The sequence below is a fragment of the Palaemon carinicauda genome, chromosome 42 (genome assembly GCF_036898095.1).
Source record: "Palaemon carinicauda isolate YSFRI2023 chromosome 42, ASM3689809v2, whole genome shotgun sequence".
In the NCBI taxonomy this organism is placed as follows: Eukaryota; Metazoa; Arthropoda; class Malacostraca; order Decapoda; family Palaemonidae; genus Palaemon; species Palaemon carinicauda.
Genome location: NC_090766.1, coordinates 33,470,916 through 33,497,201, shown reverse-complemented (window position 1 = coordinate 33,497,201; position 26,286 = coordinate 33,470,916). Strand labels below are relative to the sequence as shown.

At 38.1% G+C, this 26,286-nt stretch overlaps 1 protein-coding gene across 1 annotated transcript in view; it reads right to left on the bottom strand.

Annotated features, from left to right (window-relative positions):
• The window catches only part of LOC137633299 (chorion peroxidase-like), a 35,753-nt gene extending 10,082 nt beyond the window's left edge, over positions 1-25,671 (bottom strand). Inside the window, exons 1-11 of the mRNA XM_068365521.1 lie at positions 25,514-25,671; positions 20,406-20,572; positions 19,635-19,806; positions 16,157-16,291; positions 15,391-15,545; positions 14,535-14,682; positions 12,259-12,370; positions 8,384-8,507; positions 7,179-7,285; positions 6,006-6,192; positions 5,599-5,725 (exon numbers count right to left, since the gene is read on the bottom strand). Of these exons, the coding sequence (XP_068221622.1) occupies positions 5,599-5,725; positions 6,006-6,192; positions 7,179-7,285; positions 8,384-8,507; positions 12,259-12,370; positions 14,535-14,682; positions 15,391-15,545; positions 16,157-16,291; positions 19,635-19,806; positions 20,406-20,572; positions 25,514-25,568 (1,489 nt within the window). The 5' untranslated portion in view covers positions 25,569-25,671. The remainder of the gene's footprint in view (positions 1-5,598; positions 5,726-6,005; positions 6,193-7,178; positions 7,286-8,383; positions 8,508-12,258; positions 12,371-14,534; positions 14,683-15,390; positions 15,546-16,156; positions 16,292-19,634; positions 19,807-20,405; positions 20,573-25,513) is intronic.
• Positions 25,672-26,286: the final 615 nt, after the last annotated feature.

Genomic DNA, 26,286 nt, shown 5'->3' with positions numbered 1-26,286 from the left:
TTAGCTGATGTTCTCGTAGCTGGTAGTTTTAATTTACCTACCCTCTACCAATGCCTTTCATTTCTGCCAGAAGTACGATATTTCGAAACATGAGAGAGAGAGAGAGAGAGAGAGAGAGAGAGAGAGAGAGAGATGCAAAAATAAACATAACTACGATTCTGTCAAACTCAGTCACACAGACAACACAGTAAGGATGAAGTCATAATTTAAAGATCGCTATATCATCATTGTTTGGAAAAATTATAAGACTATTTGTTCTTTTTATGACCTTGGGTAACATTGGCATTGCTATAAAGTTCCTGAGGATGTTGTGAAAGCACAATCTACATACGAACTTCAGAGAGAGAGAGAGAGAGAGAGAGAGAGAGAGAGAGAGAGAGAGAGAGAGATAGATGCAAAAATAAACATAACGATTCTGTAAAACTCAGTCATGCAGACGACGCAGTAAGGATGACGTCATAATTTAAAGATCGCTATATCATCATTGTTTGGAAAAATGATAGACTATTTGTTCTTTTTATGACTTTAGGTAACATTGGCATTGCTATAAAGTTCCCGAGGATGTTGTGAAAGCACAATCTACATACGAACTTCAAAAGAAGAGAGAGAGAGAGAGAGAGAGAGAGAGAGAGAGAGAGAGAATTATAGCATTTGTATACATGGCAGTTTTAGATAATTCGAGAGAGAGAGAGAGAGAGAGAGAGAGAGAGAGAACTGATTCTGTCAAACTCAAGTCATGTAGACGACGCGGTAAGGATGACGTCATTTAAAGACCGCTATATATTCATTGTTTGGAAAAATGATTGACTATTTGTTCTTTTTATGACCTTAGGTAACATTGACCTTGCTATAAAGTTCCCGAGGACATTGTGAAAACACAATGTACATACAAACTTCAAGTAAACAAACACATTCATTATAACTTCTATAAGTGTTTGGCTTCTGCTCTCGTAGGAGTAGATTTCGTTCAACTACGCTCTACCAATGCCTTCCATTTCTGCCAGACATACGATAGCTCGAAACATAAGTGAAAAATCGCTATAGATATGCAAAAATCACACACAGACGATTTTGTCAAACTCAGTCATGCAGACGACACAGTAAGGATGACGTCATCATTTAAAGACCGCTATATCTTCGTTATTTGTAAAAAATAATTGGCTGCAACTTCTGGGGAGCATGTACGATATGTTTATGATACATAGAAGCAATAAAAAGATTTTCGATTTCTGAAAGTTGTTATGTCAAAACCCCATGGCGGACGGTTCCCTTAAATAGGAGGATTCTAAGTCCTTCGACGGCAGCTCTTCCGAGGAATCCTCGGGCCGTGCTAATTCCTCGCGTGTAAAGTGGAGACGCGAGTAGCAGACAAACCTTATGTCTTACCCCTCGCATCTTTCTTATCGAAAGGGGAAGAACGGTAGAAGTTGAAGTGTCCGGAGGTGAAGTCGGAGTTTCTAGAGGTAAAGGCGAAGACCGTTGACGAGAGTCGAAAGACTGTCATAAGAGTAAAACTCTTTATGACGATGGTCGCGCGCATAGCGCTAATTGCGTGCGTGCGCGGAGACACTGCTAATTGTTACGAGAGCCCGACAACTCAGCGTAACTGAAACTCGAAGGTTCCAAGTCGTGTGAACTCGAAAGTCCAGCGCGACAGAGGCCCCTGTAGGATCAACATGACCAGAGTTCAAAGGCCCGCCGAAAAGGTGATCGTCACGAGACCCTGAGGGGTCAACGTGAGGAGAACCTGTAGGTTCAAAAAGACGTCTCCCTACAGCACGAGGGGGAGAACGTCAGGGATGAAGATAACTCCTCCGCAGGGTAGGTTTGTTCTCCCGAAGGAGAACATCGCTTAAGACAAGGCTCTCGCTCCGCCCAAGCTTCCTCCCTACTCTATGGGGAAATGCGTGGGCGTAATAAACTCTCTCGCGAACGAGGGAGAAGTCCTCCCGAAGGGGGATATCGCCCAAGGCAAGTTTTCTCCCTGCTCTATGGGAAAAAGTGTAGGCGTAAAAATTTCTCTCTCGCCAACGAGGGATAAGTCCACCCGAAGGAGGACATCACCTAAGACAAGTTTTCTCCCAGTTCTATGGGAAAAAAGCATAGGCGTAATAATCTCTCTCGCGAACGAGAGAGAAGTTCTCCCGAAGGAGGACATCACCTGAGCAAAGCTTCCTCCCAGCTCTTATGGGAAAAGTGTAGGCGTAATAATCTCTCTCGCGAACGTGAGAGAAGTTCCCTTTAAATCATTCATTCATTCATTCCCCTTGAAGGAGGAACGAACACAGTCTTTGGGGACGAGACAGCAGAGGTAAAACTCGTTGAGCTGTCCGCAACTCTTCACGAAGGAGGGAAGTTTGCTGAATGGCTGAAGGGAAGCTCTCCCTCGGAAGGGGGGTGGTTCTCTCACGCAGCCCAATTCCGAGGAAGGTTACCACTTCCTCGTAAGGGGAGGTTCTCTAACCCCTGGAAGCGAAATTCCTGGCAGCAATCTATGTTTCCCAACAACAAGTTGATCAAGTTGCAGGTTGACAACGAGTGTTACCTCTTAACATGGGCAGCTCATGAGCTGCCACATGAAGCGCAGGGTAACGAACAGTGCGGCTGAAGCCATCGGCATTGTGTTCTACGTCACTGCTACCTGGGCGTTTTCTTTTAGCCTCTCTAACACGTTTCCCCTTTTCCTTCTGCTCTCAACCGAAGAGAAGAAGGGCCGAACCCCTGCATCTTCTTCCGAGGTTTTAGAGAGGGACTCAATCCTTAACTCATTAGGGAGCAAAGGAACTGGGGAGGTTCTCCTGTCTGGAACATGAGAGCGAGGGATTGACCCCGCGAGTGTGTGACTGGAGATTTGCGTGTGAAGCGCTAATTGCGTGCGAAGAACACCTTGCGTAACGGGAGTCTGAAGACACTGCCATAAGAGTAAAACTCTTGATGGTCATGGGTGTAGTGTTGGTTGAGCGCACGCGAACACTGCGCGAAAAGAGTCCGAAGACTGTCAGAAGAGTAAAACTCTTGGCGAATTGTTTCACGAGAACCCGAAGGTTCAGCGTGATCGTGTGTGCCCTTAGAGGTTGTGTTGCGAGAACCCGAAGGGCCAGGGCAACGGGAAACGGAAGTTTCCCTTGTCACAAGACACCAAAGTGTCAGCATGACTAAATGCACGAGAGCATGAGGTTTCAGCAACTTGAGTTGCGAGAAAACGAAGGGATAGCGCACCGGGAAACCAAAGTTTCCTTGTCACGAGAACCCAAAGGGTCAGAGATCGAGAAGTCGAAGGCGAGAGCGATCTTCTCAAGATAAGGAGTGAAAGCGAGGAGAAGCACTCTTTCTGACTTTTCTAGAGCGAACGGAGACCCTCAACTATTATGCGAAGAAGAGGGTTCGAGGTCAGGACATGCTTTGCCCTTGGCCGTGCTCCTGGCTTCTTAGATGATCCCTCGCAAGAGAAAGATGACAGTGAGGCAGAACAATGACGAGAAGGAGCGCTCTTCTTGGGTTTGTGCCAAGAGCGCTAATAGTCTCGAGGAGAGACAGAAGGTGAGGAAGAGCGAGAACTATGATGTCTCTTCCTATTTCACCTCTCTCTTTTCCTCTTCTCTCTCTCTCCCTTCTGACCTCCGAAGAGGGCGAAGACAGGGTGGAAGCACTTTCTTATGTTTGCGACGAGAGCGTTTATAGTCTTGCAGCGAGACATCTCGTGAAGAGATAGAAAGCAAGGAATAGCGAGAACGATGATATGTCTTCCTATGTCGCATGTGTCTCCGGCGAGAACATCTGGCCGAAGGAGAGTGAGCTCTCCTTTTCCTCTTCTCTCTCTCTCCCTCCTAGCCTCCAAAAAGGGCGAGGACGATGAAGAAGAGGAGGAGGAGGAGGAGGAGGAGGAGGAGGAGGTACTGCGATGTTTGCGCTCGCGACGTTGTAATTTGTAGATGCGCAACGGAGTGCGAAGTAGGCGCCGCAGGAGCTGAAGTTACTATATCCACTAAAACTTCCGTGGGCGCCGACTGAGTTGATGGGAGGAAGGCGAAGTCTGGAACTCCCGAGGGTTCCAAAACAGAAGGGACCTGAGGCACTACCTTGCCCGCGAGGAACAGACTCCAAACTTCCTCCGAAGGAGAACCAGGAAGTCCATGGGCAGGCCATACCGCTCGTACATGATCTGGAATGGAAGCAGTAACAGTCATTCCCGGTGGCGGAAAGTATTGCCCCAATGGGGGAGGCAGCGTGATCCGCCTGACCAAGAGGAATGGGGGTTAAATCAATGGTGCCACTCTTCCTCGACTTCCCCCCGGACGGAGGCAGGCAAGGAAAAGAGGAAGAGCCTGAAGGGAGAGATCGAGAGGCCGAAGAAGAGGTCCGTGACTCCTTACCTTCGACGGCGATCCTGGAGGTAAAGAGTCCTTCTAGGACTTCCCATCTACCTCTCTCGAACTTCTCCCACTGAGAGGGCGACCACTTCTACATACTTGGCTGGGGGATCCTTTAGAAAACCTATGACCTCTGTACGCAGGGCATAGGGAAAGAGGATCCACCTTCAGCGGCGACATAAAGGTGCCGGAACACTTCCTCATAATAGAGGAAATCACATCTAACAAAGAAAAAGAAAAAAAGGATTAATCAAAAAACCAAAAAAGAAAGGCTAGTCTGCCAGTCAAATAAAAGCAGGAGCAGCGGTGTTACCACTGCGAAGGCTAGAATTAGATTGAAGGTAAACAGCAGCTACCGACCGGCAGTCCCCCCCACCACTAACAGGTGGGTAACTACCGGCCCGGTCATTAACGACCTTGTTAAGGTTTTTCTGCCTTATTTTCCAGCTTGCGCTAGAATATCTCCTATAGTAAAGAATGAGGGTTTGTATCAAGTGTAGGAACAAATAGAAAGTTGATTATAAAACTGCTTGACAAATTTTAAGTCAAGGAAAAGTGGTGAACTTGGCTTTATCACTATGGAAACCATAAACTAATCTCGTCATCCACAAAACTTAGTGAAGAGCAGAGGCAAGAATTAAATACTGAATAGCTAGCGGGAAATAATGATAAACTTTGTAACAACGTTAAAATAGCTCAATCCTTTACAAACACTGGAGAGAATCACATCACCGTGTTCTAAAAAACATTCCTTGCAAGTTACAACTTCTAAAGTTCCACTGATTCAACTGCTGGATTAAGAAGATTATTACACAAGCTGCTCACAGCTTGAAGAAAACTTCTAGTATACTGTGTAGGGTTGAGCTTTATGATGGAGAAGGCATGACTGTTAGAATTAACTGCATACCTAGTACTACGTATAGGAAGGTACAGTCTGGGAATATCTGAATGTAAAGGATGGTCAGATTTATGAAAAATCTTCTGTAACATGCATAAAAAACTAACTGAACAATAGTACCAGAGATTAATATCCATATAAGAAATAAGAAATCTAACAAGACTGCAAGATATTGTCCAACAAATAAGATTTGAATTGGCAGCTTAAGACCAGACAAGTGAACAATACTCGAAACAATTAGCATAGATGTCGTCAACACCAGCAGTGCAACTATAATTGGTCAACTTTATTTCCTAATACATTTGACCTTACACCAATTCTAAGGATTACCTTGGTCTCTGCCGCGCTGAACATCCATGGCCAAGAAATCCTGATAGTCATCATCACGAATAGAGTCGTAATGCGTAGACTCTGCCAATTCACTAGGTCCCCATTCAGTTCTCCATTCAGTGTACATCTGTAGGTAGGATGAATTTTAATTGCCGAATTCCATGAAATATTTATTCATTTGACTTTAAATAATTGTGATGTAATGATGTAATTACTTATTCATGGTGGTCAAATTTTTTGCGATAAATCTAAAATGGTTATCTTCATAAAGTTTTTTCTGATGGCCTAAAAGGAAACTAGACAATTGTCCTTCTGTGTTCTAGTACATTTGTGACATATATCAAAACTATTAACTATTGTGCGCATAATGAAGATAATAGGAAAACAATCTAGATAAAGATACGTACAGCAGGATTTCTGTAGGATGATGATGCGAAGTTAGCCAGGACACCAGGGTTGACTTCCTTTATGTAACCTGAACCAGGACCTGTAGAGCCAGGATTGAGGGAGTGCTTCTTGACAAGTTCATCCCCCATGAGAATTGGCAGGTACTCTCCGTAGGTGATGTAATCGTATTGAGCAATGGTCATTCGTCTAAAATGATTTGATTTGGAAAGTTAATTTTGTGAAAGCTAAGAATTATAGGTTTTAAATGTTTAAATTTAGTACTGACATCTTGTTAAAGACAACTTTGTATCAAAAAACTTTAAATTACACAACTTTTATTGGTACAGTTTTATAATAATTTTCCACCCTTCACTTTTGTTTAGTTCCTTATCTTCACAAGATGGTTATGCAGGCCCATGACTTCTATGTTCCAAGGCCAGAGTTTCCCCAAATATTCCTTAGTCAAATCATTCCACTGATGTCATTCCAACTTACCCTTCATCCATCTTATACTTTATATTTTCCATAACTTTTATATATAATTTTTCTTAATTATCTATAAAAAAAAATAAAAAAATTCTTAAGCCCCTCTTTTATAGCATTACTTAAAAATGCTGAAATAAAGTATTAAAAACTAACAATATTGCATTATCAGACCTTCTCTAAATATTTTAATGTTAATATTTTCAATTCATTGCAGATTTTCTTTTCTGAAATAAAGTACAGTAACTTCATAAATGTGATCTCAATCCAAAAACTGTCAGTTTGTCCTTACGTCAGTAATAACTTGCGCTGCTCATCCTCAAGTATTAGATACAATAACAAAATCCATGTCAAGTATTCTTTCTTTACCTTGCTTCGGTTTTTTTTTTCATAGTAAAATAAACTAATTACTGTACTGTATTTAACATTGAAACTTATCAATCTAGGTATCTGGATTTTATATAATGATGGCAGGTTATAAAGTACATTGTGTGTACAGGGAACATATAATCATTTTACTGTATAGTATATGGCAAAAATCCGACCTACATGAAAATAGTTTCCTCTGACACAATCAACATCACTGGGGTATTACTGTAATGTATTTTCAACATGACTTGCGCATTAAAAAATCCAACCAACTTAAAAACTTTCCTCTAAACACACACATTAAAAAAAAAATCAGACATCAAAACCACTGATAAACTTACCTAGCTTCATTGTATAAAAGGGCATCATCAAAATGAGGATTCAACTCCGCTAAAGCATCAGCTAGGCGATTATGCTCCAATACTAGCAACAGCTTGAGTCCCTCAACCTGTGCAAGTTAAGTGTAAGGGAATCTTAACTTCCATCAATGAAAATGTAAGAAAATAACCTTTAAAAATAGCCATTATGAAATCAGCCTTTTATAATAGATTATGCATAGATTTCTGAATACATGGCCATTCTCAATTAATATCTTACTCCGCATTTCAATAAGTTGAGATGACTTAGATTTCCTCATCTCCAAACATTATAGATTTCCTCATCTCCAAACATTATAGATTTCCTCATCTCCAAACATTATAGATTTCCTCATCTCCAAACATTATAGATTTCTTCATCTCCAAACATTATAGATTTCCTCATCTCCAAACATTATAGATTTCCTCATCTCCAAACATTATAGATTTCCTCATCTCCAAACATTATAGATTTCCTCATCTCCAAACATTATAGATTTCCTCATCTCCAACCGTAAATACCTTAAGCTGTAGCCTACTTTTCATTCAACTTTCCTTATCTTGCTATCCACACTTCCTATAAAGGATTAACTTGTACATTAAGAGCACAGTTACCAGGTATCAACACAGTATTCAGAGTTCATAAAAATACTGATAAAACTTAAAGTCTGTGGACCCCTTGCATACCAATAGAGTGAAATAAATCGGAAGAGAAACTAATGCCTAATATGAAAGATTTCCTACGATTGATTACCAAAACAGAAGATTTGAATGGGAGGCACATACACTGTATATAGGAGAATGCAAACTTTGTTTGTCACATTCCAAATCACACAACATAAAAAGGTATTTGCAAGATAATCATGGCATGATTTAATTGTATGTAGACCAGTAAATCGGGAAATAAAAGCTCCTTTATTGAAATTATGCTACACCTAAGAATATGAGGATGAAACATCAACTTGATTAAAAAACCCTATGAATTATGAAAAGAGGAAGTTGGCTGTATGTATGTTATTTGAGATAGGGGAGATTCAAATATTGTACTTTACAGTACTGCAAAGAAAAGGATAGAAATTTCAAGATTACTGTAGTTGCTGTATGATGCTACCACAACATACTGTAGTTTGAATTCAACAAGACTTCATGAGCCTTAAAAAGATTTGACGAAACCAAATATTAAGCCTCACCCAATCTCCATTGATGGATTTGAAGCATCCTTTCAAAGACTCTGGAGCTGCACATTTTTCCTTTTGAGATGTCTTACTGTCTTCCTTTTTAGATTCACTATCATCATCATCCAGTTCAGGAGCCCTGAAAAATATTAAAAGGATAATCTAGATTAATTTTTTAACTTTTACAAAAGAAATGGACTGATCAAGTGCAGGTTGTGTTTTTTTTTTTTCAACTTTATGGGAGAAACCTGGAGTAAAATTTTCATATTGATCCATCAATAACCGTTACAATAAATATTATTTTTTAAAATAGCAATTCCTAAAGTACAAAAATGATGAGCAAATCTAAAGCTTTTAAAATCACAATTTTAAAAAGGAATCTGCATTTTCCCTAATTATACAAACCCGAATCCTTTAATAGGAGCAGGATTTTGGTTGATCGGGAAACTGCCGTTTAAATTTCCGAGATGATTGTAGTTGTTAGGGTATGGAGAATAGGTCCCACAAATCCACCAGGCAGAAACATCCTTACTTGACCTTAAAATAGGACTTACTGTACAGTACAGGGTAGTTGAGGTAGTCTCTTGTAGAGAACCAAGTGCCTTAAGTCTTCTCCCAGGTTAGTAAACCAGCCATTTTGTGTATAAGGACTTCCCCCCTCCTAAGGATAAAGGGTCTCATATTAAAGGACAATTTTTTGTATTGGTGTAGGAACCAATCACAAATTTCAAGTGATTTTTATTTTTCCCGACTACAGACCCCAAGTCCTTTAAGCTGCTTAAAGGACTATGGTGCCAATTAAAGTAATTAAAAAGATGGGGGAAGATCTAGAGAAAATCCCCACTCCTATTGTAAGGATGGGTGAACTGGAAAACTTGCACCCGATTCTTCCCCTGCCCACGACTGGTATAAGAATAGACTACTCTTCTGGGAAAGAATATCTAATACCAGGGCTAAAAGAAAGACAGATGCCCACCTCAACACCTATTTATGGAGTGTATCTAGACAAACCATGGTAGGGGAAAAAACGAAAAAGGGGAGACCCACATCCTGAGCATATCTTCAATGCTCAAGAGTGCACCTCACCCAATTTTACTACTTCTGTATTATAACATCCATTTCCTACTTTTGAGAAGTCCAAGCACACTCCTACACTAATAGAAGCTATAGAATCTTTGATTTTTGTCTTCAAGGAGAAAGGAAATCAATCCCTTGGTCTGAGTAGTTTGTACTACTGGATGACTATCTTCATAAAAGTCTGTGGATGCTGAGTGGCAGGCCTACCAGCCATCGTCTTCTCCCTGAAGTAGCTTGTTCCCGTCTAGCGATCTTAGCTATCGCCAACTCTACTTCTGTCTGGAGAACCGATAGGGGGAATTCACCAAGTACAAATTTCTTAGACTTAACACCTCTCCAGGGGAGCAGTTGTTGCGAGCCTCTGGCCAAGATTGTGTCATGTCTTTTCAGGACACCGTTCCCCCATAGAGGAATGGTCTGAAGTAAAATTAATTCTAGGGCTTTTGACACAGCTCGTGACAAATTTTCAAACCTTTGTAGGGCATTACGATCCTCAAGATCTTCCATGGTCGCGTAGTGGGATATTGCTCAAGACCAAAGGTTGAGCCATGAACAGGTATGGATCGCAGACATAGCTGCTATTTCCATGCTCATTATTTCTATGCCAGAAAAAAGGGAGGAGAATGCAGATACATCCTCTGTTTAGACGGATAGCACCAAGTTAGCTCAGTTCTCTGGAAATGGTAAGGGTTCTGAAAGGCCCAGCAGGGGCAAATATATTTTTCTGCTCTGACAGGGTCAGAGGTAGTAACCCTGGGGATCTGTTGGTTCCAAGAGAATTCTCTGAGGCTGAAACCTCCTTGTTAAATAGGTTTTTCTTCCCTAGTTTGTTTTGAGAGCTTTAGGCTGTAAATGAGTTCAGGAATCTGTGCCTGCGGCTGAATCCTCGGCGACATATTTCCTAGGTGACAGACAAGGTTCCTAATCCTTGTAACTTGAGACGTCTCAAATCGGCAAAGGTTCTGAGATGGTCGACTTTAGTTGGGTCGGCGCTAATGCTCATATCAGTGGTCCCTGTTTGTTTAGCATTAATCCAGCTGTTGAAGGTTACAACGAGTGCCTAAATCGTCTCTTGACATCCTTCCTTTCTCAAGCTGTAAGCACATTAAGGCTAGATAAGGAGGCGGAGGTAGTCCTGGGAAACTGCTTTCCCGTTCTAGATGTTCAGCCAAACGATTTACTTTCCCCAGATTTTGTACACAAGAAATCTACTTGTGTACTGAAAATCCACTGCTTCGTCTCCACAAACTGGAGTTCCATCGCATGCGTAGGGTAAAAAGGATTCTTTCCACTTCACCTTTCACGATACGTGAAGGGTAATCCCCTAAGTAGACTATAATTCTATACTCATCAATCATGTCTGTGGGACCATAGTTTAGGCCATCACTCTGTTTGAGAAGTTCTCACACATAAAACTAGCATATGATCTGTCCTTGCGGGAAATACCCTGGGATGAGTTTTAAGCCTGTCTTGCGTGTAAAGAATATTCTTCGTGCGCAGCAATGTTGGTGCACGTGATGACATCACACGCTAAAATAACGGAGTGCACACAAGGACATCATCCTGTTTAGATACAGCGGCATGTTTGGATTTGTTAACAGTTTTCTTCAAAGAAATTCTTGGTAGGGCAGGAATAGTTGCACTCTACTTCACAGCATTATTAGGCTTGGCAAGAGGCTTGCTTGAGCATGGGGCATTGTCAACTCTTGTGTGGGGGGAAGCCGCAGAAGCGGCCTGACCACCCTCCTTGTAGAGATGACAAATCTCAATTCATTCCAGGAGCTCTTCAGAGGAGTTTTCTGCAGAGGACCCCTAGGTGTACTCGGTAGGCCTTTCTCATCAATATGAGCTGAAGACCGGTAATCAGGATCTTCCAATAACGCTGCCTAAGTACAGGAGTATATGACAGGCTCAAATCTAAGGTCCCTCTGGGAATGATTAAATACTTTTACTGTTTTGAGTGGAGATGCTTCTAAAGGTGAACATCTTGGCTGCATAATCTGAAAAACATGAAAAGACCGAGGGGAGGTTCTTGCCGCATAGCATGGGGAGAGACTCGGCAACGTAGAAATCTCTAAGTTTCCTGTGACGAGAAAAAAAAAATCTCGTCCTATTGGGAAGGAGTTCACTCACTACAGTATTTACAAATAGGTTCTCTTGAACATCTCGTCTAGGGTGTGTATATGTCCGCCCAGGTTACAAGGATGCCACAATAGTCACTATTCCATCCTTGGCAAAAAAAAAAAAAAAAAAAAAAAAAAAAAGGGAAAAACTATTTACTGGACATAAGCAATTACTCATAATTCACTATTAATGAATAGTCACTCAAATGACTGAATTAAGAAAAAACACGTCACAAGAGCTAAACACTAAAAGGGTCGAGACTAATGCAAAAGGCTCAATCATAAAGATTAGGGGAGAGGACAACCTCTTCCCTTCCTGACTAGCAGTGCTGTGGGGAGATGCGGCAAGCAACCTCCCGCTTGCTCCTCATGCATGCAATGTGTTTACCCAGCATGAAGCAAAAGACTAACAACCAAAATTTTGATTAGCCGGTTTTAGAAAACATTAGTAGTTATCCCGTATAAACGACACTGAAGTTTGTACGCGTGTAGGAGTAAAGAGTATTTTATATACCCAACTTTATAACTTGCTTCAACAGAGGCTTAATTTCATCTAAAGAGATAAAAGAGGATATGACAAGCATTTTCAAAGTCATTAGCCCACAACTCTTAAATTTCAATACAAATTCCCTTCAAAATCAATAGTACTGTACCTTTGCTAACCAACGATAATTAGAGTACTATACTTACTTTAAGTAACCAAAGTATCCAGTTTTCCTTGAGAAGGCTATCTTGTCAGTGGGGCCATAAGTGGGGGATGCATCAAGAAATGTAGACACAGTTGAAAGAGTTTCTCGGTGACCTGTCATTAAAAAGTGTCAAGAAATTATTAATACCAATTATTGCCCAGATAAATTTTCTATACCAGTTAAACTTTACGGATAATTAATATTGGACATTGTGGTTACTAACTTAGATCCACCAAAAATGCAAACTTATGGAGGCTTAAAAAAAAAGAAAAAAAAAATCATTATTTGATTCGGTTTATAATGCCTCTCTTTCAAACAACCACCAGACTTCCAGTACTGTAATATACCGGACATGCTTACTAAAATGCTTCGGAAGAACCTCCGAGAACATTGCATCTAGACAATTGTATGGAATGGAAAGGAGGAACGATAAGGAAATATAGAAGCATAAAACTCTTTAAGCAATTCTTTAAAATTACATTCATCTTAAAAACCATTGTTCTACTAAGGTAAATTCCAAAATTGAATTGGTAACTACAATGGAAAATAGCTGGTGTCAACTCTTACTAAAGTAGTGTCACACTAAAAATACCAAATATTCTTGATGAGGAGGAAAAATTTTCTCACCAAGCCCCACTTTCATATTTTTGTTTATACAAATTACACCTACGAAAAAGTTCAACTCCATGTAACTATGGGTACATATCAATAAATTACCCCTTAAAATACAATTGATGTGAATCTCAAAATGCAAAAGTTGATGCACTAATCTCACGAAACAAAATATGATAAACTTTAATGACAATAAACAAAATACTTTTTCAGAACTTGTGTTGAATTAAACTGCCTTCCTCACACTAACACCAGCACAAGAAACATACTTTAGTCCCCGACTAAGAAAACCACACAAGAATGACGAGTCTAGAAACCAGATAATTTTGAAAGTGGTGTTGACCACATTATCCCATCAACAGGACAATGCAGGAAAATATTTTATACTGTACTAGCCCCATCACTGGTGGAAAAAAAAAAAAAAAAAAAAAAAAAAACGGTTGTTTAGTGAAATTTTCCCTTCCTAATATATTCATGTAAAAACCCAAGTAGTAAGTGCTACTCTTATCAATATGGAAAAAGCTTGGATAGTATTCTTAGGTTATATAAATCTTACTCTATGGTAATTGCACATTCATAAGTTATACAGTACCATGTTTATTTTCTTGTGAACTGGCACGTGATAAAAGATGCTTTGAAGGGATTCGTTAGACTTCATCAAATGCTAACACTGAATGGTATACACAAGCAAAGAAATTGGTTCTGATATAATAATAGGGAGAACTACTGTACTGTAAAAGAATTATCACACCACACTACAGTTTGAAAGCACCAATCATTTGAGATCGAATTTCATAAGTAGGTGGTGTGTTTAAATAATGCTCTCTACTGCAATGAAGATTCACCCCATCCAGGATAACTAGTTCCATAGTTGAAACAAGAATACAATGTTATCCAAGTTGCTAGTTTGTTTGTTACAGTTTGCCTCATTAATTCTTCATGGGAAGCTAAGGAGATGCCTGACAGCTGTACATTATTACCAGATAACAGTTTAGCAAGAGACAAAACTGTTGGCAACGCTGCTTGTAAAACAAATTCGCTGAGCTTGTAAACATGCGATCAAAATAATTTATATTAATTTTATGAAATGCTGTACAGAAAAATATTGTTACTTGCCTAACAATACTAATGAAGAAAAATGCTTTTAATCACGTATTTACAAGCTAAGACGGCTTTAACCAGCAGTTTTGTCTTTTGCTTTCAGATGTCTCCTTAGCTTCCAGTAAAGTCCACTGGAATTAAAGAAGCCAACTGTACAAAGATATATCATAGCAAGAAAATAAAAAAACTACATAAGCTGCACGGGCAATCAGTAGAGCGTAGACCTCCGCCACGGTAGTTTATTTCTCGACCTTGACCTCAGACCTTAACATGTATTAATTGACATGGATTTTCATATACTCAAATATGAACAAAGTTTGAAGTCTGTGACAACGATGTTCAAACTTAGGCTAATTACGTGAATTTGACATTTTTCTAGACTGTGACCTTGACCTTTGACCTTCCAAATTTTAATAATTTCCTTCTTTTAACATAAGTTAATCCCAGCAAGTTTCATCATCTACGATTAAAATAGTGACCAGTAAACTGTTCACAATCAAACAAAAACAAGGGCAAAAACAACAACCAGGGGAGGTATATATTGCAAGACGAGCTAATACATACCAAGAATGGCCTGGGCACGAACAGATCTCTTGAAGTTTATGCACGGTTTAGTTGAATAGATGGGATCATCCTTATCTACTTGAATTGGTTCACAATCCTCAGCCTCTGGGGTCAAGCAGCAATCTACATCATCAGCCAAGGGAGACTCCTGCGTCATAAAAATATTAGAGTAGAGGTAAAAAGACATTTCTGCAAGGCCATTTTTAATTACGGGTTTTATTGCTACAGTAAACTGTATTTCTTGTATCTGGTGTATATTGTTTAACTTTGTATATTTACTAAATTTACACGTATTCACCGTTTTTATTACATTCACTGACCTTGGAGCAGCATTACCCATGAAACGTACTACGTACTGTACTGTAAAAACTAATACATTATATAGTACCGTACAACAAAACTTAAAATCCCTGCTTTTTATTTCATAGAGCTCAATTTACAGTACACTGCATCCTAAAAGTTTTCTTCAATATAAGAGCAAATTGTTGAATAACCTTCCAATCAAATAGATCGGTTGAACAGTAGAAAACAAATTTAGACAAGTAAAAAGGAAGAAGAGACAGAACAGCTAACATCTCACAGCTTAGGTAGGATAAGATAAGAGAAGCTTATGGGCCCCTGCCTTTTTTCTACAAGAAAGAAACGTCCTTGCCTTAAAATCAAAGTTCCCAGAACATTAGAAAATATACTGAACATCTCTCCCAGTATTTGAGGTAATTGTTCTATAGTCCAACAACATTTGAGAATGGTAAAGAAACAATCAAGGTATGAAGATCAACAATTACCTCGACACTAAGTTCATGATAAGTATTTCAAAAAGATGTAGAAATGGTTATTAACAGAATCAATTTCTTACTGGAATACTGAAAGTGTCCCTCTGAATAAAGTGAGCCCATTCAGTGAATAAACCAGTTACAGCAGGCTTCTTTAGGTGCTTTCTCAAGACTTCAGCAACTGCCCGGGCAGATGGCAGTTTCTTTGCGTCATTCACTGATGACCGAATTGTAAACCCTGCAATAAAAGTGTGGCGAGTTAGTACCTGCAAGGTATATAGTGTATACAAAAACATGGAGGGATTAACTAGCAAATACATTTATATATAGTGATCCATAAACCTTATTAGGGTAATTAATATATACAAAGCAGATCTAGGAAAATTTCCAAATTACACACTTGAACCTACGAATTTCAGGGGGTGTCAATTTTCAAAGATAAAGTGGGCCAAGTTCACCCGAATCTTCTGCCTCATTCCATCCCAACTATCAAGATTCTTCTGGTAAGAGGATAGGTTGTTAAGCATTGCTTTAACTAATATTAAATTCATGATTTAAACCTTACTTTATACTATACTTGGTTCAGCATCAATACTGTATACCAATAATTACAAAATAAAGAACTTCTAAACTCTGGGAGGGAAAAAGCAAAACCTATGGCTAACAACAGAGTAATGGCTAACAGTAATGGCTAACAGAGTAACTGCATGTGGTTAAGCTATGGAGTTGAATCCTACCTAAAAGTCCCTACCTTCCATGACAAGGGGGTTAAATAGTACCTTAAAAGCTAATATAGTAGGAATCCTGTAATAGTTTTCACAATTATACTCAAACAGATTTGGCACTGACCATCCTTCCCAGCTGCCGATGGTTGCAGACGAAGAAACTTTGACCCCACAGAGCCTAAGTCTGGTGACTCTTGATTTATACAAGACCCATCCACGTTGGGATAAGGAGACCCCACCATGCATCTGAAGGACATTACTGGAAAAGATGAAAATCCAGATAACACACCTTTCATTCTTAAAAGAATTAAGTAAAATAACTTATGACAATAAATGAAGGGACTTGACTGAGTAAATTTATTAAATAAAGCAAATAAACTAAAATTATTGCACTAACTTTAGCAAAATAAAAGTTCTTCTGGACAGTAGAAAATCTCACTTGGAAGCAGGTTTACCTAAAATTAGGTGACAAGTGTCAGTGACAAAATTACTTTAACTATTTTAAAGGGGTTTGTCAGGTTTTACTGGTATTAGTGTATCTTTTACAGTGCTACAACAATTGAGTACAATGGAAACATCATTGTTTACAACTAAAAAATTAAAACTGCACCCAAGGTATCATCCCTAAGCCCAAGTAGCAGAGTTTGAGAGATCTGGAGAAAATTGACAAACTTTTGGTAATAAACTATTCTACGCAATTAACTTTTGTAGTCGACATTCAGACAAATGCTTACAAGGGTTTTTATAACAGGAAAAATGATTTACAATGCTTTTAGAGGATAAAAAAGATCAAAAGTTGTAACAGACAAAATTGTGCAACTTTTTTCATTCTAAAATAAAGACCTTTACGAGGTTGCTTTGTAACATTGATAATGGTTTATAAGTTTTAATACCTTCCATGGGGAAAAAAAATATTTACACAGCCTCAAGAAACTTTTGACCTACTGTACTTACTTACATAGAGCGTTCAATTTCCAAATATGGATTAAATACTAGCGTGCCAAGATCATCCAGTTACCCAACTAGCATTAATACTTCAAAAACTAATTTACATCAAAAAGTATAATTTTGACTTAGAAGTATTCCATTATTAATAAATTCCAGCTTTAACAGCGACTTAATAATCATAATACAGTAATATAAAAAGTGTCGAGTTATATACAGTAGTTTATGAAGATCATTCTAAACTATCATTTCTTATTTTTTATGGAAAGCATTAATGAGAAGAACATACAGTGGAACCTCTACATACGAATTTAATCCGTTCCAGAACCAACTTCAGATGTAGAAATTGTTCGGATGTAGAAACGAATTTTCCCATAAGAATACATTGAAATAGGATTAATCCGTGGTTGAGCCCAAAAACCTATGATAACTTCTTAATAAACTACTACACATAATTTTCCCATGAGAATAATGAACACTAAATTAGATAATAGACATGTAAATAAGAAGAATAGACATGTAAATAAGAAGAATAGACATGTAAATAAGAAGAATAGACATGTAAATAAGAAGAATTAGCAAAAAATGATAAATAAACGGGTTTTTAACGTCACTTTACCTTAGAAACTCCAGCGCAGGTGTTGTTAGTTTAGCTACGCAGAGAGGAGACGGACGGGTGGCGAGGAGGTAGAGAGGTTAACTAAGATAAATGTACACTACCGTAACTTATTCTAACTTACACTAAGTGAACTTTAACATAACTTAGCTTATTTTTTTTTTATTTTTATATTCTATATTTTTTTTTTTACATTTTCTTTTGATGATTACGTAATTTTAATCACTATCACTCTCTACATTTAAAATCGACTGAATTTCTTTTGCTTCACTCTTTTCCGTTTTCTGTGTTTCACTTTCTTCCGCTTCACTCTTTGCCGTTTTCTTCAATTCACTTACATCCTCTTCATCGCGAGTTCGCTTCGCAGTTTTTTTAAAGAAAGCATCGATAGATAATTGCTTCGTACGGCTTTTCAGAATGTTTCGAAAGTGAGTTAGGCAAACATCATCGAATTGAGAAACTACACGACAAACCTGCAATTTCTTTGGATGGTATTTGTCAATGAAGTCGACCACGTCTTGATATTTTCCTAACACCTCTTTTATTTGCGCCGAACCTAACACATGTTCTACCTCCTCGCTCCCTACCTCGTCATCACTCATGTGCTCCGACATAGCATGGAGTTCCTTGACCTCATCCGTCGTCAGTTCGTCGTGATGTTCGGCGACGAGTTCCGTAACGTCATCTGCGTTGACCTCCAGACCCATGGACTTGCCAAGGGAGACTATTTCCTCTACGGCTTCCGCTGCACCGACCACGGGATCAAGTTCGGGGTCAAAACCCTCGAAATCTCGGGGAGCAACAGCATCAGGCCAAAGCTTCTTCCAAGCGGAATTCAGGGTCCGTCGAGTTAATCCCACCCAAGCCTGATCTATGATCTTCAAGCAGTGCACAATGTTGAAGTGGCCCCTCCAAAATTCACGCAAAGTTAAGTTGGTGCTTTGCGTGACATTAAAGCACTGCTTAAATAAGTGCTTGGTGTACAGCTTCTTAAAATTAGAGATGACTTGCTGGTCCATGGGCTGGAGGATAGAGGTGGTATTCGGTGGAAGATACAGCACCTTTATGAACTTGAATTCATCGAAGATATCATCTTCAAGTCCGGGGGGGTGAGCGGGTGCATTGTCAAGGCATAGCAGGCACTTTAAAGGCAATTTCTGTTCATGAAGATACTTCTTCACAGAAGGGCCGAAAACTTGGTTTACCCATTGCACAAAGAATTGCCTAGTGACCCAGGCCTTCGAGTTGGATCGCCAGAAAACATGAAGCTGATCCTTATCGACGTTGTGTGCTTTAAAGGCCCTAGGGTTCTCTGAATGGTAAACCAGTAAGGGCTTGACTTTAAAGTCCCCGCTAGCGTTGGCACATAGGGCAAGAGTCAACCGATCCTTCATTGGCTTATGCCCAGGCAATTTCTTCTCTTCGGCAGTGATGTAGGTTCGACTCTGCATCATCTTCCAAAAAAGCCCGGTTTCATCACAATTAAACACCTGCTGCTCTACGTAGCCTTCTTCCTGCACGATCTTTTCGAAGTGTTTACTTCGGGTGTCGAAAAAAACATTCGGGTGTAGTAGGAACGTGTTCAAATTCTACTTCACGTGTCGAAAAATTCGGATACAACCATACAACCGGTACGACGAAAATTGCTTACTTCGTGTGTCGAAATAAAATTTGGGTGTAGAGTCAAAAATTTGCTCGAATTTTACTTCGGATGTTGGAAAATTCGGATGTGGATACGTTCGTGTGTAGAGGTTCCACTGTGCATTATTTGAATGCTTACTACTACACCATAAACACAACACAATTCTGTTGCCATTAGCTTGCTTGAAAGAACTAAAATAGTGACACCAAAGCAAAATCTGAAAGGATAAGACAATATAGTGTTACAAACTTCAAGTGAAATATGGTTCTTTCCATCCTTGGAGCTCTAACTATCATCTTGGGTGAACCAATAATTTGCTCTCCTTAGCACTGGAGTAGAATAAGGAAAACCAGAATAGATTGTACCTTAACCGATAATAAAGTTAACATTCTCACTCACCCAATCCCATTTCTTCCGCTAGTTCTTTATCGAGGTTGATAAGAGGCACAACGTGTTTCTCGAGTCCTTTGAGAAGCCAGTCCCCGGGGCATCGTTTACCCACCCTAGTCTTCCTGATCATATCTACTATAACTTTCGACGCCTCTTCCAAGAGCTGGCCAGTCCGAGTCACCTTCAAAGATTACAAGAATTAGAATGGCTGCTTTGGAATAAAAAAAAAAAAAATGTGATAATAAAAAGACGAAGAGCTGGCCAATCCGAGTCACCTTTAAAGAGGGCAAGAATTAGAACGGCTGCTTTGGAATAAAAAAGAAAAAAAAAAAAAAGTGAGAAGATGAAGAGCTGGCCAGCCCGAGTCACCTTTAAAGAGGACAAGAATTAGAATGGCTGCTTTGGAATAAAAAAAAAAAAAGGTGATAAAAAAATGTCTTCATTCATATCACTGTATTAGTCCGAGAGAATGCTCCAATTAGTACACAGATGATCTTAATGCCCTATGTAGCAAACATACATAACATACTGTACATAATATACTCCCTGTATAGTCAATTCATTTTAGCGAGGCATATTTACACAGACTCGCAGGGTTGCCCTTTTACCTCGGAAAAGTTTAATGATCGCTGATTGGTTGGACAAGATAATTCACACCAATCACATAGCAAGAAACTTTTCAAGAGTTAAAAGGACACCGCTGCAAGTCGGTGCATATGCGCCTCATTAAAAAAAAAAAATTTAGTATAGTATTCATCATTTCCATCATACTGCACTTACGTTCATAATTAGGGGAGACAGCTTATGTGATTTCTTTTCCTTGTCTTCCGTTGCCCATCGTTCCAGAACGGCTTTCTTAGTGGCCTCATACCCTTGATGTAGGAGGCTTCCAGCAGATCTGGCATAGCCTACCTCAATGCATTCTCCTTCTCTGTGGCCAAGAGATGCTGAAAAGAACACATTTGGGATGAAAATTTAAGTTTCAAAAAGACTATTCAATAGTTAATCATTTTAAATCAAACAGAGAATCTAAACAAATAAGTAATCAGTTTATAGGTTCTGTGCTACAAATAAAAATTCGTCAAATTAAATAATTGGCAAATTCTAATGAAAGGTTCACACTTACTGTGCAAGACTTTTTCACAATAATAAAAGCAACTTCTTAATAAATTCATTCATTAATGTTCTGTTATAAACACTTAATTAAAGAAAACAGGAGTATTAAGTTCATTAAACTAGTACACGATGAACAATAAAGTTAATTACCGTTCCCGGTTCCTAACTGCTTACTCGGCAAAACAAGATTGCGGCCACTCCATCGCCTTATAAATAGGTGCAATACTTCTTTGCTTATTCTTATTATTGCAATCAAGCTTTATATGAAGGGAGAGGATATGTAACGACTCTTCACCCATCCTCCCCCTTAGATTCCTAGACTGGGTTAAGTCTGTTTGGGGTGCAGATATTTATGGATATCTACGGATACGTCCCTGATTATACATGACATCTAAGGATAGTCGTTCCGGGGGTTAGAACCCCGTGATACCTGACGGCAATTCTCTTGTGTTATCACTCGCACAAATATTATACAGTAGAAACTAGAAAGTTGCCAGAAGAACTTCCATCATGACATGGCTCGAGCCAAAAATAGATTTTTCCTACGTCAAAATCCGCTTATTTTACCTGTACCATAAATTAATAATTAAATTCTCAATCTTTACTTTTATCCCATTTCTACCTTGAAATAAGCTAGGATAACACCTTGCTATCATCAATTTTGGCAACGTATTGTGGTCAGTTTTAAATTCTTCTTTCACGTGCATTGCCTTACTTATAAATGCAACCAGATTGCTGTTAGGATTTTGCGACTTAAAAAAAAAATCCTAGAAAAAAACTTATAGCCTAATTATGTCTAGTTTCATCAACTGTCCTAATTTTGTGAATGAAAAAAAAAACAAGTTCCGATTCTTACTCAACTTGTTTTCTGTAGGAGAATCGGAAATCAGGGAATCACTGATATTTACATAATTTTGAAATTTATATTTTCTAAACATACGGTATGTGTTTTAAGTATTAACCATGAAGGCACACGAAAAATTAGATCCAACCATTTCTATAACCACTTTCATCTCAAGATTCCTATCAGTTTCTTTCATACATACATACACTACAGGCTGTGTGTGTGTGTGTGTGTGTGTGTGTGTGTGTGTGTGTGTGTGTAAAAAATTATTACACTAGAAAAAAACTGCAATTTCACTGGGCAAATAAAGCATGAAGAAAATGACCAACTTAATCTGCAAGTCATTGGAGTTGAGAGTTAAGTAGAAAGTTCAACCTGGTCGGTTGCTTATTCTGAAACACTGATCACACTTTCACAATAATCACCTTCATGGGACCACTGAAATTCTTGGTTTTTTTTTTTTAAAGGAAGTCTCATTTTGAAATTGGAAATAGATTACCACATTATTATTATTATTATTATTATTATTATCACTTACTAAACTATAACCAGAGTTGGAAAAGCAGGAAGCTGTAAGCTCATGGTCTCCAACAGGGAAAATAGCCCAGTGAAGAAAGGAAATAAAGAAACAGAACAGTGTGCCTGAATGTGCCCTCAAGCAATAAATCAGCCAAAAGAAGTTATTCCACGCTATCGAATTATTTTTCAACGCTGCCAGGTGTAGTAGAACAATTATTCCAACAATACAGTAAAAATAAAATTATTTCCAGTTATCGAACTGTGTATGAGCGTCTGCAAACATATATTTTTATTATTCAACTTAGCTCTTCAAATTGGATGCGTTGAGCAATATCGGTATAAATGTAACGGGCCGAAATTCAGCAATGCATTGAATAACGGTTCATGCTATCAACTCCCAATAATCAATATACAGTTATCAACCTCAAATTCTACGAAGACATTCTTACTTTAGACAAAATTGCTATAACGTTAGATTTCAATTTCAAAGATTTTTTTCTAGAGCCAGTAATGAGAAGTGACACACGTTAGCTACAAACTATTCAATTTACAATTCTTACGAGAAATAGGTCCAGTAGAGGTTTAAAAAAAAAAACTACTTTTACTTTAAAGGCTGCTTTTCTGGTCATATATTACAGGGGAACCCTACTCTATAGTGTACAGGAGTTTTTATATTTAATTTAATCGTATACATTCCAAGGCATTCAGCACTAAACACCGCATATTGGTAGTTTATTGTTAAATCCACAATATCGAAGCAATTAAAACTATTTCTTGAGTAATGAACTTGCACATCAGAAAAATTACCATTCAAAATAATTTTTAGATATTTTTTTTTTTTTTTTTTGGTTGATTCGTTACTTACTACACGGCTAAAGTTCAAACTTGCAGTAAATGTTTTTATGTTGAACAGACTGACATGTCTTTATAGTTTATATATGAAATATCTATTTTAATGTTACTGTTTTCAAAATATCATTACATCTCATAAAGCTTAGTTCCTTTCCTCACCGGGCTATTTTTCCCTTTTGGAACCCTTAGGCTTATAGCATCCTGCCTTTCCAAATAGTGTTGTAGCTTAGATAATAATAATAATAATAATAATAATAATAATAATAATGGCGATTGAAGCCTATATCAAGAATGATCATAGTTCGTCTTTGTTCGTGAATTTGTTATTATATATGAATGAGCCTATTTATATATAAACAATTAAATGTCATTAGAATAGAATTAAATTCTTAAATAACGAAACCCCAAATTAACGAAGCCAACATAAACTCCAATATGTGATTTTGAGTTATTGTTAAACTTTATTAAATTCGCTGTAACGTAAAAATACGCGAACACGCTAAGATATAACTGAGGGGAAAAAAAAAAAGTATATAAGGGCAAACAAGAAGGCATTGCCTAAAGGAGATAATAGGGTCCAAAATATACGATAACAATCTGACCCAGGAGAGTAGGCCTAGGCTTAAGGGCTGTTTGAAAACACCCTAATAGTATGAACACTCAATTTTAAACGAAACTATTTAGATGTTTATATATCTTAGGACCCCTTTTTGAACTACTTACCGCATTAAGACGAACTGTAAATATGAACCAAGGAATGCAATTAGTGAAAGATAAAATTTATACACTTGACCATACGGTGAATTCACGAAATTACGAAGCTTAAGATTAGCAATAAATATGGACCATGGATATTAAGGATGTCAAATGGCAGCTTTGTAAATATTCAATCTGCTGGTAATAAATTAAAATTCGAGAATTCATAAAAAGGTTAATATTTCGTTCGAGAAGAAACTAGAGATTTCTTGTTCCCTAAGCGTTTCGATAATGCGTATTTGACAAACACCAGTTAGTTATTATTGTAATTATCATCATCATCATCATTACCACAATTAAGCTACAACCCTAGCTGGAAAAGCAAGAAGCGATAGCCTATGTTCAAGTGCTCCAATAGGGTGAAAATAGCCCAGTGAGCAAGTGAGGAAAGGAAATAAATTGCAAGTAATGAACAATTGATATAAAATATTTTAAAAGTAACGACATTAAAATAGACCTTTAACATATTTAGAAAAAAAAATCTACCCTTAAATTGTGGGCAGAGGCTAATCTTTATATATATAAAAAAAAACTCTTTAGTAGTAATAGTAATTTCATTGAAAAATAGGAAATCCTTTCTTAAATTCGCCATTCAAGAACTACCGCTTAAACAGAAAAACAAAAATTATAAATCTTAAGATGGGTTGACCCAAAAACTTTATATCCTTCAAGGGTTCGAGGGTTTCAGGACCGAGGCTCTTGGGCTAAAGATGAGAAAACAGGTTTTAATGACCCACCCGGTGGGTTCCTAGTGGCTAGCTAGCGATTAGAATCAGGGAAAAGTTTGGAACGACAGTATGAACGCCCACGTCTACCTGGGCTGTTTACTCTAGAAGGCTTTTAAAACTAAAGAGCTGGTTAATTTAAATTACTTATTTTCTAATTAACCCAATACAATTTTGCAGTTTTTAAATAGCTAAGAGATAGCCAGTTTCTTTTATAATCATAAAATTTAAAAGTTTATTCCCGCTTTGAAATTGCCTCGAGTATCATGACGTTTTATTCCCCCCCCCCAAAAAAAAAAGTTTTCACAGAACATGGCTGTTAACATCTTCATTGTTAACTTAAAGTCTTCCTAGCATCTGTCAATCAATGCCAATTACGAAATATTAACGATGTGTAAACCATAGCAACTTTATTTATCTAAACCTTAATTATGATGAAAAAACACACACGGCTGTATGGGTATCTACTATCTTCGCCTGACCTAACCCAGCGTAGGCCTCAGCTGATCCCTTCAGCAAAGGAAGGGTCATTGACTGGTTACCCATCGAGACTCATTACCTATGAAGAGGCTTTCTAGGTTCTATTATAAAATAACGTTAGTGTATAACTTCCCGAAAGCGAAAAAAAAACATAAAACTCTAAAATTTCATATACTTTTGTACACTTGTCAGGCTAGTCTTAGATCGAGTTTGCAAAACTAGTTGTTAGAACATAACTAATAGTTGGTACGTTTCTAACTATTACAATAGGTTAGTACGGGCTCACATAGATGGGTCTTGGAGATATTAACACTATTCATGACTAGTCCAATTATCAAAGTCTGTCCCTTCCATATTATGATTCGCCGAGAATAATACAGACGAGACGACGAAATACAGCAAAAATGGATGTTCGAGTGTAACGATAGGCGAAAACCAGCTCAGAAGACGTCTCGAACCGCTGACTGTCACTCGGATTAGTACTGTCATCCAGTTGATATCACTACAGAACCGGCAACTACAGTTTATTAACTATCTGGAGTTAAATATTAAAAACCTATGATTAGAATAACATAGTACGGACTTCATTAACTCACCATGCACTCCTAACACCAATAATACTGCGAGTAATCTTATCACAGGAGGAGCCATGTCGTCACTTAAACAGAAAAACGACACTACAGAGTAAGTGGACGAGACTGAATGAGGTAGAAACGAAAGCTTCCTTGACTTCTCTACTCAGCTGAGCAGCACCACAGGTCAGTGTTGCCAACTATGTTGGACACAAATGAGCTAGATTGAGGTCTGAAATGCGCTAGGAAGAGTTTTCTCCCTGTATGTGAATTTTGGTGATGATATACTTCGCATAGAAGATGAACTGACAACAACAAAATCGAGGCAACAATTTGCAATTATTGCAAATATTGGCGGATTTGTTATACGAATAATACGGCTGACATACAGTGCAATAAGGTACAATTATTGCCTTATAGAAGAATTGCCACACAGGTTTTAACTTTATTAACTACGGACTTGAGGAATATAATTTATCAAAATTTGTAATCAAAATATGAGTTATATATTCTGTAAAACTACTGTAAATATTACAACCTTAATAGCCACGAAATCATAGTGTCAGAGAGAGAGAGAGAGAGAGAGAGAGAGAGAGAGAGAGAGAGAGAGAGAGAGAGAGAGAGAGAGAGAGAGAGAGAGATAGGTGTTCAGAACAAGTTTAGTTGGGATATTCAACTTTACCTTATAAAGAATTGATTGGACCTTAACCCACACACGCCATATATATATATATATATATATATATATATATATATATATATATATATATATATATATATATATATATGTGTGTGTG